The sequence below is a fragment of the Ursus maritimus genome, unplaced genomic scaffold (assembly GCF_017311325.1).
Source record: "Ursus maritimus isolate PB19 unplaced genomic scaffold, ASM1731132v1 scaffold_3, whole genome shotgun sequence".
In the NCBI taxonomy this organism is placed as follows: Eukaryota; Metazoa; Chordata; class Mammalia; order Carnivora; family Ursidae; genus Ursus; species Ursus maritimus.
Window position 1 is genome coordinate 23,088,884 of NW_024425563.1, and position 22,255 is coordinate 23,111,138.

Below are 22,255 nucleotides of genomic sequence, written 5' to 3' on the forward strand. Positions count from 1 at the left end.
TTAATAGGGTAGTAACTAGCATATGCCCAGAAACTGGAAGATATTGTTTGGGAGACTTTCAGGTTTACAAAGCCCAGCATCCCCGGCGTAAAAGTGTTTACATTAGTTGATGATCTGCAGAAGAAAGCAAAAAACATACATACACGCACCTGATAGTTTTAATAATTTCAAAATACAATCCCTCTGCCCTTGGATCTATATGATAGGGGTGTAGGAAGAAGTATCTCCTTATTTGACCTCAGTGCTTGATAAATGATGGTACTTAACAGTTAAAAAACTTAATTCCTCTCCTCTGGAGGTTCAAATGAGTTCTTCAGTTTTAGCAATGGTGATAAAACGGCAAAAGACAAGAATGAAAGAATAAAATATTTAAATATTTAAAGGTAGAAATAGTCCACTTTGAAACAGGCTCAGTAAATGCACCTGGATATTTCCACTGTGCTGATGACCTCCACTAAAAATAATCATTTTGGTAAAACAAAACAACTATCTTTTACTGCTCATCCCTCTTTCCCTAAAAAAACTCAAAACACACCATTGAGTCTTTGAAGAAAAGAATGGGAAATATTGAGCAATTTAACTGGAATAACCCTAAATATAAATAGCCAGTATAATCAGATAAAATCTAAGAAAGGAAATGACTTAATTCAAGGGCCAGGTGAAAAAAAAAGAAGGGAGAGAACCCAGACAGAAAACACAAACAGAAAACGATGGAAAGAGCAAAGAAAGGCTCTAAGAGAAATCAGCAACTTGTGGTCGCTTATTCACCTACCGATCTCTTTTATTCTATTCCCTATCTTCTATTCCCTATCTTTCCTAATGCCAGCCGAGGCTCCCTGCAACTGTTTACTGTCATTTTCCATAGGCATCGGGGATGCACTGTATCACTGCTATCCAATATGGTAGCTGCTGGCCACATGGAGTTATCAAGAATTTGAAATGTGGCTGGTCTGAACTGAGATGTGCTATAAGTGTAAATTATGCTTTTGAAGACAGTATGAAAAAAATCCTTATTTATACTGATAACACATTAAAAGTATAGTATTTTATTTTATTTTATTTTTTAAAGATTTTATTTATTTGACAGAGAGAGACACAGCGAGAGAGGGAACACAAGCAAGGGGAGTGGGAGAGGAAGAAGCAGGCTCCCAGCAGAGGAGCCTGATGTGAGGCTCGATCCCAGGACTCCAGGATCACGCCCCGAGCCGAAGGCAGACGCTTAACTGCTGAGCCACCCAGGCGCCTCAAAAGTATAGTATTTTAGGCTATCAGGTTAAATAAAATGTATTACTGAAAATAATCATGTTTTAAAGAAACTTTTTTTTTGATGTGGCTATTAGAAAAGTAAAAATACATAATGTGGCTCACATTTACATTCTGATTGGACAGTGCTGCTACAGATACTTTACCACTACCCACTATTCCTCATGCTGGTCTGGCCTTAATGATGTGCTAAGGGTTGACCTATGGGGTAAATTATTTCTATGGGCAAACACACTTCCACAGCTTCTCAGCTTCTCCTAGGAAAAACAGTAGAAACAGACTTACCAATATACTCTTCAAGGTCAATGAAACCATCAGCATTCTTATCTATATCCTCCATTGTTTCCTAGACAGAAGAGGAGACAAAGCATCCGCATGAAATTTAGGCAGCAATTTATCATTCCTTAAAACACACACACACATGCGCATTCGTGTGGGTATGGTTAAACCATAGGAAATTGCTGTTTTACTAGCTAAAAAATGGTAAAACATTACTTATTATTTATGCTCCAACCCAAAATAACTATAATCTTCTGGGAGGAACACTGGCACTATTTAAATAATGACCTACCCCACCGAGCCCCTGATGATGTGGAATAGGCCTGGTCATGCTGAAGTCATTCTAACAGGAGATGTGACCAAAATGTCTATAGCTGTTGTCTGTATTTTATGTTTACAAAACTATAAAGTCTAGAGTTTATGTTTTATTGGTAACTGCCTTCAGTATTACTGTTATTAGTGTCTGATCACTGGTTATGGGACATTTTTAAAAACAGGATTTTCCTGGGGCACTTGGCTGGCTCAGTTGGTACAGCATGCGTGTGACTCTTGATCTCGGGGTCATGAGCTCAAGCCCGACGCTGGGGCTTAGAGCTTACTTAAAAATAAAAGCAAGTCATTCTTCCAGATACAGAGTAAAGGATAAAGAGGAAAGATAGTATAAGCGACAGAAAGAGAAACTGAGTTTCCGATGAGAATCATTGCTTTCCACCAACCTGTACTACTATATCTTTCATATAGTCATACTCCTCAGGGTGCAGGAAAGCTGTGAATTCCTCCTTTGTGGCAATGAGGTCTCCATCCTTGTCTGCCATTTTAAACCTCCGCTCATCTCTAACCATCATTTGTTTATAGTTAAATCCATCATCAGGGTCTGGATCATCTAAAAAACAAAACGTTTTTAGGTCAAATCTCAAGACTTCCACAAAACATGAAAATGTGTGGGCTGAGGAATCAATTCCCAAGAAAGATAAACCAAGCAATGATGAAATAACCCGACTACAGAGGTAAAATTGTAATGGTGTGAAAACACTGAGTTTTGGTAATCAAAATCATGTGCAAATTGAATGCAAATGTTTGCCATTCCACACGGAACCCAGGCTCCTTGGCTATGTAACCTATTACGTGACACCGCTATTTTTGGTGTTAAGGCTACTAGAAGGTTCAAGCTTTATGGCTGTATCTGAGAGACAGTGGTAGTTCTAAAGTCATACTATTTGGCTTTGAATCCTAAACGCTACCACCTCCTAGCTGTGTGACTGTGGGCAAGTAACTTAGTTGTGCTTCAATCTACTCATCTGTAAAATAAAGCTAATAGTGGTGCCTGCTGTACAGGACTGTTAGAAGGTATGAATGAGAGAATAAATCTAAGCGCTTACAATAGTGCCTGGCATACAGCTGGCTCTCAATAAATGTTAGCTATTGCTATTTTTATTAAACATTAGGCTCCCATTGAGCAGCCAGATATCAAAGGCCTCCTATCTCATATTAAGGCCACTTTGATTCAAGCAACAGAATATTACCCTCTGAAAAGTCACACTTCAATTTTTTCAGCCAACTCAGAGATCTACCATGAGTTACAAGTACTGTTTGTCACTCCTCCCCCCATTTATGTAAGATTCTAGAATGCAAAACTAATCCAGAGTTACAGAAAATAGGTCAGGGATAGGGGATGGGGAAGGTGAGCAGGATTATAAAGTGACATGAGGAAGCTTTTTGGGGTGATAGATACATTCATTTATCTTGATTGTAGTGATGGGTTCACTGGTATACATCTATGGCAAAACTCACAATTATGCATTTTAAATATGTGCAGTGTATTATTTGTTAATTATATCTCAATAAAGCTGTTACAAAAAAATAAACATTAGATTACAACCAAACTGAAGTTGGACCTATCCGTTAGGATGTTGAACTACATAAGCAGTAGTTATTTAGTCTCTACAGAAGAATCTAGAAGAATGAAATTCAGTTTCTTTAAGTTGAAAAACTATGAAGGAGTTATCTGTAGCAAAAACAAAACAAATGAACAAAAAACCCCTTTTGATCTGCTGTGTGGACCAAAAAGTAACATGTGAAGATATTATGAAATGTAAAAGACACCACATTAAAGCTAAAGAAACAATCTTTCCTACAACATACTGATCAAATAAAAAGATATCGCACTAGTTTTATAGAGACCCACAGGGTCCCTTTAACAATAACATCACACTGCCGATTTCTGATACTGTAGTTCAATCCTTCCATACTTTAAGCACAGTTTGGAAAACAAAAACTACTGCTCTATTTTGAGAGTCGGGCAGTTTGAAGCTTCATTCTTTGTTGAGTGTCAAAATTCAGTAAGATGGCTTATTAAATCATGAGTATATGTGATACTCAAAACCGTAACAGTCTGAAATGGAGAATTTAAGGAAAATATACCACCTTAAGATACTAAGTCATCTCTTCTAAACGTTTCAGTCCTAACTACATAACAAAAATAAGAAAGATAATAGAAGACAACTTATACATGAAGACTAGATTCTTAACAAAAAGCCCTCCTCTCTGCCTTAGGGTAAAACATGGGGACTGCAATCAAACAGCCTGATAATATGCACATATAAAGATGAAAAAGGAAGATAAAACACTTTAGTTTTAATAACTAAACTCATGTGTTTGCTGTCATTGCTTGGAGTGCCAGACCTATCCTAGGTACCAGGTGACTGTGCTATCCAGCCTGCATAGGTTTAGGTAGGGTCTTGGTCTACTTTTGGTGTAGCCAGAACGGACCTCAGCATTTCTTATTTTCCTTGTGGCAGAGACAGCGTTAACCTTCCTTTTGTGGAAAGCAAATTCATTAAGACAGATTTTAATTAAAAGCTAAGATGATTTATGCCTGAACTCAAAAAGTGAATCAAGAACATACTCTCACAAAAAACCCTCAGCACTTCTGTAAGCCACCTCATTACCCCAGCACTAGCCAGCCACATGCCTCGAGGGAAAGATGCCTTATAAAGTTATTGCTTCTCCAGCGAGTGCTTCATCTCATGCCGTCTCAGTAGAAATACCCATTACATTGAATCATTTGACCTGTGAGAGCAACAGAGCTCTCAACAGATTTTTATGCACATAATCATACAAAGAGTTTAAGATTCATTCTGGATAGCAAGTGAGTGCCTAGGTCTGAACGGAGATTTATTAACACACCATTTTGTTTAGATCACCAATAGCCTACCCTTTGCTCTATTTTTATAAGTCCAAATAAATCAGGAGGGTGCTGGCTTTCAGCCAGAGAGCAAGAAGCACAGGGTACTTCTCCATCTGCACTGACTTTTTAATACACATGTTCTTAATTGGGTGAAGGATATGTTTGGTTCTTGGCTAAGTGTCAAGCATGAAGAGAGACTGCCACTTTAGTCTTAGGAATGAGAACAAGCCCAACAACAGAAATAAAAGTCTCTTCACTAGAAATGCATGCAGTCCTGTAATTAACACAGACAGCTGGCTATCCAGTGGGGGAAACAGACCATTATACACTCACTGCTTGTTAATCAGTGGTGGAGAATGCCTGCTTTAACCCAGAAATTTGCCTAATTTCCAGGATAAAAATTCAAGAAGTAACATTTATACATTCTTATCTCAAACTGTAACCAAGTAGAGGAATCTCACTAACAATAACACCCTAAGTCATCAACTCAGTGAGATTGCCACCTAGCATTCAGCAACAGGCAAGTGTAATAAGGAAAAGAAAATTACTAACAGGTGGCCCAAGCACACAAGCTACCAAATCAACAGAAAGCAATCAAAGCCACATTTATTCGCCTTGAAGCATCTGCATAGGAGGCTGACAAACTCATGTGCCAGAAAAAACAAATGGGAAATTTTCATTTCTAAACTTCGGTAGGCAGACATACTAAAATAAAATAATTTTTATCAAGGAAAGCTACTATATTTTATATTTATTTTATTAAGGAAAGACACTAATTTTCCTATTCTCACCAGTTATAAAGGAATCTGATTTGGTTTGAATTTCAGGTCCAATATTTCCAAAAAAATTTTTTTAATTTAAATTCAATTTAGTTAATATATAGTGTATTATTACTTTCAGGGGTAGAATTTAGTATTCATCAGTTGCACATAACACCCATCAGGTCCAATACTTTAATGTGACCCTGTCAAGAGACATCTCAAAGCCTCTTGCTTTGCATTATTGAAACAATTCAGCCTTTTAGAAGAGATCTACTCCAAAAATGGTCTCTGAGGGATCACAGAAAGAAAAACTGGTAAAATAGTATCTGAAATGGTAAAGATGTAGAAGATGCCAGACCTTAGAAAACCAAAATTAAATACTTAATATACACATTTAAAGTTAAAAAAATAAAGGGAAATCAGTTCAGCACTGGACTATTTAAAATAAGCACAATTTCTTCCTTTCCTTCACTGTGTGACCCATTTGTTTCTTTGACTCAAGACCATGGTCTCTATCAGGCTGACATCTTGCCCCTTACCCAGGTAAGTGCCATAAGTCACGTTTCTGTACTCATCCCAGGAGATTAAGCCGTCTTGATTCATATCAAACTCGTGCCATTGGTTTTCAACATTGTCATATATGTATTTCTTCTGGGCGTGCTTAATCCAGGATTTCAGCTCCCCCTCCGTCACAAACCCATCTTTATCCACGTCTATTTTATCTACAATCATTCTACAAGACAAAACAGTTACGTTTCAAGGTGCCAGCTCCATAAGGCTTTTTCCCCCAGGTAGTAGGGACCTACCTAAAACGTAGCCGTAGGTGGCATTTTTATACTCCTCCCAGGAAACGAGGCCGTCCTCATTGAGGTCATGCCCCTTCCACTGTCGCTCTACATCCTCGTAAATCCAGCGCTTTTGTGCAAATTTAATCCAGGCTTTGAGCTCATCCACAGTGACAAACCCGTCCTTGTCGCCATCTATTTTACTTACAATCTTTCTGTAGAAAATGCAGAGAAATCCAGCAAGAGGTTAAAAGGACACAAGGCTCTAGACTTAGCCAGGTGTGTGCTGTATCCAGAGGTGTTGCCCAGGGCTAAAGCATGGACATAAAAAAAGTCTCCAAAAAAACCTTCCAGACAGGTAACTGAAAATGTTTCTCAGAACTGGCCTGCTACTGGTCTGAAAAGAGCCATCTAGGTAAGGCAAGCACGGTCCGTGGCTGTGCACTTAACATGCAAAAGCAAACCCGGTCTCATCCCTTAGGAGTAGGTTACAGCCAATGGTCAGAATTCAGGAGTGAATATCCATTCCTATCTGGATTCTCCATTCTTTGTATCACACAACATGCAAATCTTTATGTTGTTCTTTATTGCTTTTAGGAGAATCTCAATTTCTTGGTAAATAATCACAATCGCTGATATGGTTTTCCAAAAATTCACGCCAGACTTTAAAAAAATCCAGTTGTTTTAAAAAATAATAATAATAATACTTCTGTTAAAAATATAAAGATATAAAGATAGTTCTGGGGTCACTTATACCTCAAGTCAAGATTTAAAAACAGAAGCCAAAAAACCAACACACACAAACACACGCCCCCAAAACAGAGGGGAAAACAGTCCACACAGTTACACAAAGACAGAAGGACAGACGCGTGTTTATTCTAAAAAACAGCTAGAAACTAATTATACATTATGTTGGACTTTCACATATAACCACAAAAACAGAGAAGTCTGAGGAAATGAAGCGGTAAGAATGTCTGCCCCGACATATGTGAGCTCAGGAGAATGTTAGTAAGCCGGGAGGGTGAGGACATAGATGATAAAGCAAAGCTACAAAGCTAAAGAATCAATATACTTCACCCTTCATGAGCTTTTCTTCCAGGTTTGCCATCTCAAGTTTAACTTAAGAATTTCAAAATATGTGCACGACACGAAAACCTCTAAAGATGCAACCACTCATTTACAGAGGCGCAGACAACCTATGTAAAGTCACCCAAGTAAGTGGCTCAGTTTGGAATGGGAACTTCAAATCAAAACATCCAAGAGATTTGAAATCTTGGCATACTCCTATGCCCTATTATTTGCAGGATTGAAAAAGACTGTCACTCGGTAGCAAATAATGTCTTTTCCCACTTTGCATCCATTTCATGAATACAACATTGGAAAAGTATTAAAATCAGAGTAGTAGTGATGCTATAAAGAGATTCACCTTGATATTGGTATGTTGTTAGCCTTAACTGTCCAGTACTTAAACTCTATAATTTAACAAGCATTTTCCTTCAGTGAATATGTAATCTAGACTTTGCTCTAAAATATTAATAGAAAACATAAAGCAGTAAGATACCTTCTTAAATACCCTCCTCTACCTACATGGGCATAATAATTTTTTTTTTTTTTTTTGCAGCTTTAACCCTGGAGTTTAAAAAAATATATTAACACATTAAGTTATACCAGTATTAAAAACTCCTGCATTATCTGTAATGGAACCCAGTTTATGTACAAATGGTACTGACTACCAATAGTGCCACTGTACCATTAAGAAAAAAAGGGTAAGGTAGCAGAATGCCCTGCATTCTCAAATGAAAATTTTAAACTATGATAAATAGCCTAAAGAGAAGGATCATTCGGATAAAGAGGCATAGGACTGCTCAAGATGGGCTTCTGTTAATGAGGCTGGCTGAATGCCACTCTATTTATTCCAGAAGAAATATCTGAAATGCTTTAAACCAGAGGTTGGCAAACTTTTTCTGAAAAGGGATAGACAGTAAATATTTTTTATTTTGTCGGCCACATATGGTTTGTCACATATCTCTGTATTTTAATAACCATTTAAAAATATAAAAGCCATTCTTATCTTAAGGCCATCCAGGCTGCAGGCAGCTGTGAAAGTACACTGCAAGTGGCTATATCCTATTTTAGGCACTAAGCTCTAAACTCTGATCTTTTAAAGCCCATGCAACTCTATGAAGCTAATGGTGTTGTTTTCCTGTGACACTGAAGAACCCCACAGATGTAGTTATGCCACCAAACAAGCATTTATTTCAGGATAGACACAACATACTTAGTGGGCCTTATGTTTTCTCCTAAGAGGTAACACATGCCTCTACATTTCAAGAGTCAAAAAGCAAATCCTTTGGTGTTTTTGGTTTTGTTTAATGAATGTGAGTAAGTAGGCTCCAGGAGGATTCATAATATTCCTGAAGTTTTTGGCATGCAAAATTTTATATATATTCATATGTGTACTTTTCTGAGGTAGAGTCCTTTGCTTTCCTTAGACTCTCAAAGGGGTTGGCCTGTGATCTAAAGAAAGGATGATGAACTGGTCTAGTTCATTTCTAAAGCAAATATACCAAGGGTGAAAACTTTTTAATATTATAGACCACCACCTCAAAACAAATAAACTTCACCTGAATGACACATAAATGAAACTAAGTAGACTTAAGACTTCTTTGGGTGGCAGGGGGAGAACACACACATAAGAAAAAAGGTTCTATTTGTCAACATTCCCAAGAAAAAGGGAAAACTATATTAAAATGTTTTTAGATATTACTGAAGATTTAAAAATAGTAGTGAATTTTTGCAACTACAGGTGTAAACCATGATCTTGTGATCATCTGCCTTCTATATAGGTAGAAAGGGGGCATGGGAGATCTGCTGTCCCCAACCTCTGGTGTGCAGTCACCTACCAAAACAATGTTTAGAAATGCCACAATGAATAAGTTAAAAACAAAAAACAAAACAAAAAAAACAACGTTCATCTGGAATCCTTGCTTCCAATAGTACATCACCTTATTTCTCATTATCTCCAAAATTTAGAAGCAAATAGTATTCGTGCATACATTCTATGAAAAGCATTATTTTAACCATCTTATTCTGATCAAATATAGTCTGCTCACGTGTTGACCTTTTGCTATTTACTAATGACAAAAAGGAACATTCTCTTTACTAAAAACTGCTAGCAGAGCTATTCCACTACCTGCACAGAGCGAGAACATACTGACACCAAGGCTAAAGGCCCTTCATTATTTAAGAGTAATTCTGTGAAGAGCCACGTGCAGACCCAAATGTGGGTCGGACATGCATATTATTAATAGGTAAGATATGAAGACTGAGAACACCCTCATGCATCCCTATTTTTAGCCCAATGTTAGCACAGTTATGAGATTAACATTAAAAGTAAGCGTGGTCTCTTAAAGTTAGAAAAGCAACCTAATAGAAGACTGGCTCTTTATTTGTTTTTTTCTATTTTCAAATGTTTGAAGATGGTTTCTCGTTCTACATAGCAAAATCTTTTGAGTATTTCTGTCAGTGTTTAAGAATAAAATATTGTGGGGCGCCTGGGTGGCACAGCGGTTAGGCGTCTGCCTTAGGCTCAGGGCGTGATCCTGGCATTACGGGATCGAGCCCCACATCAGGCTCTTCCGCTATGAGCCTGCTTCTTTCTCTCCCACTCCCCCTGCTTGTGTTCCCTCTCTCGCTGGCTGTCTCTCTCTCTGTCGAATAAATAAATGAAATCTTTAAAAAAAAAAGAATAAAATATTGTACCCTTCAGTTAGCAGATAAGCCAATGAAAGGACAAAATAAATTTATTCTGAAGTATCACTCAAAACAAACTCTGTAATGTCTTTTTTTTTTTTTTTAAGATTTTATTTATTTATTTGTCAGAGAGAGCAAGCACAAGCAGGGGGGACGGCAGGCAGAGGGAGAAACAGGCTCCCTGCACAGGCTCCCCACTGAGCAGGGAGCCTGATGTGGGACTCAATCTCATGACCCTGGTATCACGACCTGAGCTGAAAGCAGATGCTTAACCAACTGAGTCACCCAGGCGTCCCTCTGTAATGTCTTCTACTCACAATAATATCCATGATGGTGAAATACTTTTGGAAATTCTTATATGGTACAGCTTTCCAAACAAATCTCTTAAATATAGGTCCGAAAGTTACACCAATGATGGTCATTAAGGAGAAAATGTTCCCTAAATTAATCTGCATTTCCTCAAAAAACAAGGTTTGGATGAGCTCCCCACCCCCCCAAAAGACATTCTTAGATCCTCAGAAATAATCAACTGGGATGCCACCGAATCAACTCACTAGGTAAAAAGATGCCTGCTGAGAGCCACAGAACCCAACTATGGCCGAACTGTTATTAAAACAGCAACTCACACTCTGACATTAAGACCATTACTTATTACAACCTTCTGAAAGGCAAGACTGGTTTGCTTTTGTTTTTAATTAAGCAAATATCTGAGAATGAAAACAAAGAGGGTGAAGGACATTCTCAGAAATCATGAACTTTATAGAAATTAGCCCAGGGGTCTTATTTGCAGTTTATTATCCATTCAAAGGCTTGGCTTGGGGAACAATCAATAGGTCACAGATCATTTTTAAAAATTAAAACCATCAGGGATGAGAGGCCCCCATGTAATGTTCCTTTGGAAATAAGATGCAGTTCAGTCTGGGTCCTACAGCATTTGGTACTTTAACGCAAAAACGACTTTGCTCTGTAGAATGAGGTAAAACTATTACTCAGTGGAGAAATGTATGAAAGCAAGCAATTAATTAAATTTTAGTGGTAGCAGTTCTGTGGTTAGCTCTCAGAAGATGTAGTTCAAAACAGCTTTACTGGGTGGCGAAGCCAAAAGAGAAAAAAAGAACGTGCTGATTTATAAAGAAACGTCATTACTTTAGCCCCCTAAGAGCCGGAACCTTACCCAAGCCTTTCCTTGCTCTCTTCTGGTGTCAGCTGATCAAAGGTCTTGGCTTCTTCGGCACCCAAGAAGGCATCATGGTCATAATCAAAACTCTGAGCATCATTGTGAACTTTGTCACTGAGCTGAGGCTCATGGTGTACACGGTCCTTCTTTTCTGTGGGCTTGCTCAAGGCAAAGGCTGTGCACAGGGACAGGCACATAAGAAACTGTCGCAGGTCCATGACAATTAGATCTTAAAGAAAAACAAAGGTTAGTTAATTCAGGAAGCAGTGTGCTCTGTAATTAAATAAATTAAAAGTTCATAACCAGTTATTAATCTGATATTATCCCAAATATTATTACTTAATCCAGAAAATAAGAATGGTAGAATCAGACTTTCCAATTTTATGGCGAGAAATTTTCACCAGTTTCCTTCATCTGACTGGAAGCTGACAAGGAATCAGTTAAAACAGCCACCCTTTAAATAGGCTCCCTTTTAAAAACACCAAAGTAGAACATTAACCCTTTTGCCCAAGTGAACACTTAGAAGTGAAAAGACCAACATTTAAATTCAGACCTACTGACTCCAAATAACATCAGGGATCTGGTCCTTAAAACTGGCTGGTTATTAGGTTATTAGGATCACCTAAGAAGCTTTTAAAAAATGTCTGCTATTGAATTAGAATCTCTGAAGTTGAATGCATGCATCTGAAGCTTTAAATGCTTCTCAGGTTGGGGCGCCTGGGTGGCTCAGTTGTTAAGCGTCTGCCTTAGGCTCAGGGCGTGATCCCAGAACGGATCGCGCCCCACATCAGGCTCCTCCGCTAGGAGCCTGCTTCTTCCTCTCCCACTCCCCCTGCCTGTGTTCCCTCTCTCGCTAGCCTGTCTCTCTGTCAAATAAATAAATAAAATCTTAAATAAATAAATAAATAAATAAATGCTTCTCAGGTGATTCTGGTGATCATTAGATTAAGAACCACGAAATATAAGGAGGGCACGTATTGCATGGTGCACTGGGTGTTATACGCAACTAATGAATCATCAAGCCTTGCATCGGAAACCGGGGATGTACTGTGTGGTGACTAACATAATATAATAAAAAATCATTTAAAAAAAGGGGGGGGGCGCCTGGGTGGCACAGCGGTTAAGCGTCTGCCTTCGGCTCAGGGCGTGATCCTGGCGTTATGGGATCGAGCCCCACATCAGGCTCCTCCGCTATGAGCCTGCTTCTTCCTCTCCCACTCCCTCTGCTTGTGTTCCCTGTCTCTCTGGCTGTCTCTATCTCTGTCAAATAAATAAATAAAATCTTAAAAAAAAAAAAACACGAAATATTTGAGTAGATTCCCTGTCCTATACACAGTACCAAGTTGTCTCCCATATCCATGCTCAATCTCAAATCACCTTCAAAGGTCAAACCATTCAGATGGTACGGTGATGGGAGAACACCTGCTTTAGCATCCCTTATACCGTGTTTCCCAAACTTGCCCAGGCATAAGGATGCTTGGAGTACTGTTCACAGTACAAATCCCCAGGTCCTACTCCATAATACCTTCAGAATCTCGGCAGTCAGAGCTGACTCTAACGAACAAGACAAGGCTGGGACACTTTATCAAAAACTGCCGACCAAAAACTTGCAGAGGAGGGGCAGGTGGTAACTTGTTTAGCACGCTCTTAGAGATTCCCCACAGTACTGTCTACAGAGGTTACGGCCTTAGAGAAAAAAACTCGAAAATTAAAAATCAAGAGGAAAGATTTCCCCAACTTTCATATTTTAACTATTTCACCAGTGGAACACCGATTCTCAAAGCCTTTCCCCCTGTAGGGAGTCAGGTTTTGTAAATTCGCAAAATACCTTACTCATTTCCGCTTGTAACCAATGGCTCCCTTACTGGATAGGCAAATGGTTATTAGGCATGAGGACTGTTTGTGGGTTAAACTGTGTTCCCCAAACAGATATATATGCTGAAGTCCTAACCCCAGTACCGTGAATGTGACCTTATTTGGAAACAGGATCTTTGCAGATGTAATTAAGCTAAAATGAGGTCATTCTGGATTAGGGTGGGCTCTAATCCAATGTCTGATATCCTTATAAAAGAGGGAAATTTAGACAGTCACACAGAGAACAGAATGCCAAGTTATGAAGAGGCAGAGATTGGAATGATGCATCTGCAAGTCAAGAAATGTCAAGGATTCCTGGCAACCCCAGAGGCTAGGAAGAGGGAAGGAAGGATCCTCCCCTAGAGCCTTCAGAGCGTGGCTCTGCCAACACACTGATTTCTAACTTCTAGCCTCCAAAACTATGAGAGAATACATATCTGACCTCCTAAGCCACGCAGTTTGTGATAATTTGTTCCAGCAGCCCTAGGAAGCTAATAAAAGGCTCAGTACAGAGGACGCTGCATCACATGAAAGGTAAATGCATTGCCTTACCCTAATTTGCAGATTAAGCTGGCCAGACTTCACCTTCCCCAGGATGTCACTAGGGGAACCATCTAGTCCAAGGGCTCACAATTCATATGTAAATATTTTTAAAAACATGATAATTCTCTCAGCATAACTTCTAACTCAGTGGTTCTCAATCTAGAATGTACCCTAGAATTACCCAAAGACTTTTAAGCAAATATGATTAAGTCCCACCCCTAACTATTAATGTTTTTAAAAGGCAGCCAGGCTGTGAACCACTATTTTAACTAACCTCTCAAACAGCCATAGTAGTATTTTAGGAAATCTGACCTGAGGGATGCCTGCGTGGCTCAGTCAGTTCAACGTCTGCCTTCAACTCAGGTCATGATCCCAGAGTTCTGGGACTGAATCTTGCCATCAGGCTCCCTGCTCAACATGGAATATGTCTGTCCCTCTCTCTCTGCCCCTCCCCCTGCTCATGCTCGCTCTCACGCTCGCGCTCTCTCTCTCTCTCATAAATAAAATCTTAAAAAAAAATAAAGCCGCAATTGTACAAACACCCCTACCTATCGTGTTTCTTTCTGATTAAGAATTATTTCTCTTAGGGGTGCCTGGGTGGCCCAGTTGGTTAAGCGCCTGCCTTTGGCTCAGGTCATGATCCTGGGGTCCCACACTGGGCTCCTTGCTCAGCAGGGAGCCTGCTTCTCCCTCTGCCTGCCGCTCCTCCTGCTTGTGCTCTCTCTCTCTGACAAATAACTAAAATCTTAAAAAAGAAATTAACCTGAAAATATACTTAATATGGAGAAACTGCATATATCTGATCCTGCCTGAAAGTTTTGGGAACTAGAATGAACTGTTCCAGGGGATAAAGAAATTAAATATGCCAACAGATTAGACATATTTCAATGTATCTGTTTTTCTTGTAATCCCCAAATAGTAAAGGTAACAAGTTACACTGCATTACCTTGGATTTATAGAGTCCTTTGGCTTCAGTAAACTAAAAAATGTTTACCACAGCTAATAGTGAGCATGTTACATAAAGACTCCTTAAAAGCAGAAGGAAAGCAAACAGAGATATGTTTAATCCCAACACAACCTAGAGAGATGATTATACAAAAGCACAACCTGAGGGCTCCATGAATAACTTTCAGCCTGTAAAAGCACCCAAGGACACTGTATTCAATACCTGGGAAAGCAGGGCAGTGGGAAAGGGTGAGAAGGTCCTGAAATGGCAGAGGGAGTCATCAAAACAGAGTAGAAAGTGTTCTAGAGTAAATAGGACAGAACCAATAAATCAAACACAAATGCTTCTAAGGAAATGACTAGAGGCAGTCACTCCTGGAATGGCCCATTCTCCAAAAAATAGTACGCTTACCGGATGGCTGGTAAGACTGATGAAAACCTGTAAGAAGCAATGTGAAAGCAAGACCAAGAGACCACTAGAGAAACGGGAAGGCAGGACTTCTCTTAAGCTGTTCCCACCATTAGAACTCAGCCATGCTTCTGAAAGTTTATCAGTATTGTTTCATGTTCTCCCATCGAAACGCCCAAATTTGTATACAAAGACACTCGCACAAATAATATACCATAATGACAGTTTATAATGATAAAAAAAAAAAAGGAAAACAAACTAAACCAGAGACTAGTAAATACCTATTAAATCTATATCATGGGAGACTACACAAAAAAGAATGAGGTGGATCTATTTGCACTGAAACGGAGAATTCGCCATGACATGTTAAGTGAACAACAACAAAGCAAGTTGCAAAACAATGTTAAGATCTCATTTATGTAAAAAGCGAAACCAAACAACAGCCCAGATTGTTTGTATTTGTATAAAATAGAACACATATGCACAAAAACGGCACGGACTGATAAACTTCTATCTGTAAACAGTGGTAACTCCCAGACTCAAGGGAGAAGAGATGGGCTGGGGTAGTGAGGCTGGTGTGAACTTTATATATTGTACTCTGTTGTCTATATTTTGTAAGTGCATACACACTCACGTGTATTACCTGTGCATATTACTTTTTAAATATTATAAAAATTCTTTTCAATACTAGTTGCAAAGAAAACATTTTCAAGCCATTTCTCCAGACTGAAAAAGGAGACTGAAGAGAACACATGTATCTATTAAGACATAAACTCTCTAAAGTAAAACATGCTGCTCTAGAATAAAACTTCAGCCCGCCCTTCAATAATTCAACTGATAAATCAGTGGAACAAGAGAAAATTAAGAGATTTAATGCCTCTTTAAATGCCAAAATGAGTCTGTCTTTATTTTAGGGCAAAATAAAACTTCCATCTCAAGCTACAAACAATTCTTTAGACCAATAAAACTCTTTTAGAGACAAGAACAAATTTCTGTTGTGGACATTTTGTGATATATCCAAACAATATCTATAATGTTAGAGGTTTACAAAATCAAGTCACTGCAACAGAAGTGACTTATGCCTATTAATAAGGGAACTTCACATTTAGGAAAATTTTATATATGATTAATTACATCCTCAAAATAAAATACCCTAACAATTCTTGCATAATTCCCTAACACCTCGTGCAAAGCCTAAATGTTACAATGTGAATAAATGCCTAAGCCCATGACCAGGCCTGGAAAAGATACTGTACAAAGTTTTGATACATGTAACATATGGAAATGTAACCGATTCACTGTGATTTAGAGGCAAAACTACATTTAAGTTTTAGGCTTAAATCTTGATTACAAGGATAAGAGAATTCCAGAGTAAAAGTCAAGAGCTTCTGCTTTATCATCTATCCATCCCTTTTCCTTTCTCTTTCAATTAACAATTAACCTTCCAATCCCACGCCTTTCCCCATTTTGTCAATCAACACTTCTCAGGTCTCCACAATCCAAAATCAGTCTTTCCTAGACCTCGCTATTCATTCAAGGTTGCCCTCCCTTTCCTTCACCCACAGGAGTGTCTATGCTGCTATCTCTGCTTCCTTACCACTTACTGCCACCCTGAAATCTAGCTTTCTACCTACCACTGATGAAACTACTTAAAGGTCAAAAGGACCACGGGATGGACAAAGCCAATGGTCCTACCTTCATCTATCTGCAGTGAGCAATGAAAAACCCTGCACTTTAACTTTTTTAAATACACACTCCTTGCGCCCACATATAATATACCAACTCCTGGCTATTAGAAACCTTCACAAAGACCTCTTGTTCTATGAATACAGACACTAAAAGACTACTAGATTTATCTAAATCCATACAGTACACAAAAATGTTCAAGTAGAAACAAAGGATATCCCCCAAGACAAAGGATATTTTATGCGGGGAAGATGTGAGAACAGTACAAAACAACTTTTCACAGAAGACACTGAAGAACTACATCAGTGCAGTTATTTCTGAAGCATCTTTATCTTTTCAACCAAACTGAAAGCAAATGATGGAAAACTCAATGTCCCTTTTCTTTCTCCTTCCCTCTTCATCACACCTACACATCAATGGATAACAGGGTATCAAGACAACATAAATGAAGGACTTAGCTGTATGAACTCTTATCATGTGATCTAGAAGGTAAATCAATCGTTGTGGAAAAAGCATCTCCCCATCTCCTATTCCTCAAATGACCTGTAAGTTTTTCTAAAATTCTGTCCCTCCTTCACCAAGGGTAACATTTAACATTTTTTCTTTAAAAAAAAAAAAAAAAATCCAGGGGCGCCTGGGTCGTTCAGTCAGTTAAGTGTCTGCCTTCAGCTCAGGTCATGATCCTGGGGTTCTGGGACTGAGCCCCATGTCAGGCTCCCTGATCACTGGGAAGTCTGCCTCTCCCTCTGCCTCTGCCCCTCCCCTGGCTCCAGTGTGTACACTCTCCCCCAAATAAAATAAATAAATAAAATCGTTTTAGAAAATATAGACCAAGGGACACCTGGGTGGCTCAGTCATTGGGCTTCTGCCTTTAGTTCAGGTCATGATCCCTGGGTCCTGGGATTAAGCCCCACATTGGGCTCCCTGCTCAGTGGGAAACCTGATTCTCCCTCTCCCACTCCCCCTGCTTATGTTCCCACTCTCACTGTCAAATAAATAAATGAAATCTTAAAAACAAAAAAATCTAGACCTGTACTATTCAGAACAATAGCTATGAATCACATGCAGCTAAGCACTTGAACTGTGGCTAGTGTAAATTAAGATGTAAGTGACGTATTAAACTTTACATAGAAAAGATGGCATTTTGTATGTATTGGTGGATTAAATTAAAATTAATTTAATCTGTTTTAAAATTTCAGGTGAAAATGTATTCATGTGACGTGTACTATATTTCTACCGGATAATGCCATGTTAGAGACACGAACTAAACAGAAGAGGAAAGATACCAAGTAACTATCATCCTTTTGAAGTATCTCACCAATAATGGTTTCCTGCAAAGTTATTTTCATGAACTGCTCCAGTTAATTTATAAGGAGAAAAGATTAATAGCATAAGCTTGAATTTCTTTCAATAAAAAAGATTAGCCTTAAGAATCAGTTTATTTTATCCATTCAAAAATTTCCTTGAAAGCTCTAAATTCTTGCCANNCCCCGCTCTTCCTTCCCAGTCATTGGTCACAGAACACTTAAATTGTTCCAGGGAAATTTAGATGTCTGGATTAAATACAACATCTCAAGAACACTAGCACTGAGTGATCCCACAGGTATTTTGGTTGACCAAAAACCCCTTGCTCAAAGTTAACAAGTGGGAGAAATGGGTGTGGTGGTAAAATTCCAGTTCTCTGAGCTGGATTATCAGCAAAAAAAGGGGCAATCCTCTATAATGAAGCAAAAACAGTATCTCACTGCCTAAGTGTCTACTTCAATTGTGGGGAGGGGGGAGAGCCTGACAGCAGCTTAAGTATACTAAGGCCCAGGTTATGAAATCTAGAAATTAAAGCTATCTGGTTATCTGACAATCTTCACTTACAACTTTAGTTGTAAGGTGCAAGTACCACAACGAATTATCACATTCAAGGAATAATATCAAGCTTCATGATCTGATAAAAGTTATGATAATGACAAAGCATTTATTCAATGTTTCTCTAGTGACAAAGCAAATTTACATTAGATCATTAACACATTCTAATTAAATTATTTGTGGTACTGAGAGCACACATTTATACAACAGCTGAGAATAGAAAAACTGCAAAATCTGCCTAAAGAAGAGCTTTGACAATGACAAACTATTCAGGCTTCCTTAGTTCTATAACCAAAGTGACTCAATACAAACTTAACATTTTTCCGGCTACAGAGTAAAAAAAAAAATTAAGAAAAAAGTTCTAAAAATTCTGGGAGAAAAAAGTTTCCTTTGGGGCTGATGAAACTTTAACAATTAATTGCCATACGAATGCTTTGCAAAATGTAGGGACAGGAGCTTTGTTTTCTAGCTGCAGTTTTGCAGCGCATGTTGAACGCATATAAAGTCCTTGGGAATTCGGTAGTTATTCTGGCTCAACCTCCCTTCGGAGCCAAATGTCTATAAATAATTTTAAAGTCCTAGATGAAAAGACCTATCTACTATGGTTACTCCATCTGGAAGTAATACGTACCCATTCCTCTCAACTTTTATAAAACTTGTTTGTACCACTCCACGATAATGATCATAGGGTACTTTAAGTTGTCTCCTTAGCTCCCCTATAGATACTAATTTTTAAAAGGCAGGACTCTCAGCTAGTATAAATTAGTATCTTTCTACGGTCCCTAATACAATGTCTTGCATTTTTTTATACACCAATACATTTTACCAGATTAATTGGACAGTATTTGGCAGCAGTGCAGTTCCTGCCTGCTCCCCAACCCCCAATTCCCCTTACCGGATCTGGCCATCAGGCAGCAACAGGCAAAGTGTTATTTCAGCTGTTTTAACTTTAATACATAAATTACAACATCAGCAACACCCACATTTAAGAGTTCACAAAGGATCTAGGATGTTACGGCCTAGCATCTCCAAAGGCTATCCCTGGCTACACCCTCTCCTTCCAAACCCCTGGCACACCCACGTTATGGAAACTCTGTGTTAATATCAATTACCAATCTCCCGTACTGAGGCAATGTATAGAAAATGCCACCAATAGGCATCTTGTGACACATCATTGGATGAATGGAAGCAAACAATTAAATTGAGAGTTATCGATAGGAGTTGATTTCAAAGCTGTAACAGCGCACAGCCATATCCAATTCATCTTTATCAGTTCACGGTCCTCCTAGTAGCAATTAAAAAAAAAAAATCCTACTGGAGACTCCTGAATCACTGTAAAACACAGATTTAGTCTAGGCAACTCATCCTCTACCCACAATACAATTTACAGGTTTGTACTGTAAATTTGTACGGTAATACTTAGATTCTTCAGTGATGGCCATCGCTACTTGGTTGACTCAATCCATGGAATGAGGTCAGACAAGCATTTGCCTTGTGGGCAAAAAATAATTTATCGGAGATTACACGTTCTCTACTTCCAAACTACAAAATCATATTAGAAGCAACCTTATTCCCAATTCATTAACGTTGACCTTTTGGTACATGCCTACAGGAAGTGAACATGATTCAATTCTCAGAGACATTACTCTGTGAATTTATAGTCAAGGAATTGAGATCAATTTTAGCAAGGAAACTTGCCGTGGTGCAAAAGCTGCTTTCAAAACTACCGACCACCTAACTATGCTTTTAATCAGGGCAGCTATTGGGAATTAACTTTACTTCTCAACACAGCATTCCAAAAATCAGAACTAAGATCTACAGCTAAAAGCAACAAAAAAGTTAAACACATATACCTAATAAAGCTTTAAAAACTGTTTCCCGTCGCTGACAGAAGTATGCAGCCAAGCATGGATGCTCGAAGCACTCAGCTTTTCTTTAAAATTATACAAAGTTGGTTGTTTTTTTTTAATCACTGTCTTCCCGCTTTCTCCCCTCCCCCCGCCCTGTTTCTACACCCTCAAAGTCAGCGAACACGACTTTCTTGGCAGAGGCACCCTACTCTCGGGATGTGGCCTTGGGGCTGGGCTGGAGGACACAGGTAGGCCGGTTAGTGGGAGGTGGCAGAGAACTGTTACAATAACACTACCCACTGCCCTCCGACCTTCAGTAGGCAAACAGGAGGGACTCGGTGAGAGACGGGGCCCAGGGACCGAGGACGTGGCAAGCCAGGCACAAAACAGTACCCCCCAGAACGCAAAACCGGGAGCCGGAGTTCGCCGAGACCCAGGCCCCTTACCAGCGCGCGCTGGAGGGCGAGCGGCGGCCTTCAACACAGACTGGGCGCTGAGGGCCCCGGGGTCGCAAGGAGGCTCAAGGCCCGTAGCCTCGTGCTAGCACAAACAGGGGCCCCGAACGAAGGGGACCCATGCTGCGTCGGGAGCGAGGGCCATGGACAGAAACAAAGAGGAAAAGGACGAGGCCGCAGGACTGAGGACCGCGGTACCTACCTTTCCTCGTAGCACCCACGGCCCAAGCTCCCGCGGCCGCCGCTCACCCACCGGCTCAGCTCACGCGCGCAAGCACCGCCCAACCGGAAGCAGCTCCACGCCCCGCCCCCATCCGCCTCGCCGGCGGCCTCTTGACCAATCATCAACGAACTCGCCGCTGACGTGCAGGTTTCCCGGACATCCATTGGCCCTACAGTCGCATAACCGGGATTGGCTGGAAAGCGCCACGTCCCCGCGAGCACGCCGAGTGCGTGGACCGGATTCCCGCCCAACCCTGATCCCAGACCCTGCGGGGATGTCGGGCCCCAGCCCCCTACTCGGGGTGGCGTGTGGGCGCGGCTGTGTGGCGGCCACGTCCTGGTTCACAGCGCGTGACTCGGCCCCCACACGGCTTTTTGGATTCCCCTGCTAGTTAACTTCATGCCCACAAGCCCACAGGGCCGAATTAATTCGACTGCATCAGTCGTCAGCTGTATTGAACAATCCCAACTTCTTTCGTTGGCTCCAGTGTAACTTTAAGCTTTATCTCCCACCAGTCCCTCCCACATATCTTGTGCTCTGGCCACCACCATCTCGGTGTTTCCTGACAGCCTGCCCTTTCACATCTCTTTGGTCTGTCTTCATCAAGTGATCTCCTCTGCCTGGACTACGTGCGTTTTCCTGATTTTCTGCTTTATGAATGCCAGTAGAAGTCCCGGTTCAGTCCCGGTTAGCTTTTGAAGTCTTTCCTGACCCTACTAGGCATAATTCCTCTTTTATTTGCCTTCCTAACACTTTGTGTCTTCAATACACTTGGCCAAATTTTGCTATAAAAACCTTTTTATCCATATGTCCTCCTCTAGCCTAAGCTCCAGGGTAGAGATTGCCTTATTCTTTTTTTTTTTTTTTAAGATTTTATTTATTTATTTATTTATTTATTTATTTATTTATTTATTTATGAAAGAGAGGAAGCACAAGCAGGCAGAGGGGCAGAGGGAGAGGAAGAAAGAGACTCACTGCTGAGCAGGGAGCCAGATGCGGGGCTCGACTCCAGGACCCTGGGATCATGACCTTAGCGGAAGGCAGACCCTTGACTGAGCCACCCAGGCACCCCTGCCTTATTCATCTTTTTATCTAAGGCTCTGGCCTTGTGGTCCAGCTCAGAGTAAATGCTCAATAATGTTAAGTGAACTGAATGGGTGGAGCCCATTGCACGTCCCTGATTTAAGAGGAATACAGGAAATTTTTTCACTTATTCAAATTCATG

At 39.9% G+C, this 22,255-nt stretch overlaps 1 protein-coding gene across 2 annotated transcripts in view; it reads right to left on the reverse strand.

Moving 5' to 3' along the window:
* Positions 1–21,100, reverse strand: part of CALU (calumenin) — a 26,719-nt gene extending 5,619 nt beyond the window's left edge. The window contains exons 1-5 of one of the 2 annotated variants that reach the window (XM_008705851.2): positions 21,010–21,100; positions 11,203–11,434; positions 6,030–6,223; positions 2,259–2,425; positions 1,549–1,609 (exon numbers count right to left, since the gene is read on the reverse strand). In XM_008705851.2, the coding sequence (XP_008704073.1) occupies positions 1,549–1,609; positions 2,259–2,425; positions 6,030–6,223; positions 11,203–11,423 (643 nt within the window). In that variant the 5' untranslated portion in view covers positions 11,424–11,434; positions 21,010–21,100. Of the gene's footprint in view, positions 1–1,548; positions 1,610–2,258; positions 2,426–6,029; positions 6,224–6,296; positions 6,491–11,202; positions 11,435–21,009 lie in introns of both variants that reach the window. The other variant, XM_008705850.2, reaches the window with a different exon arrangement.
* Positions 21,101–22,255: the final 1,155 nt, after the last annotated feature.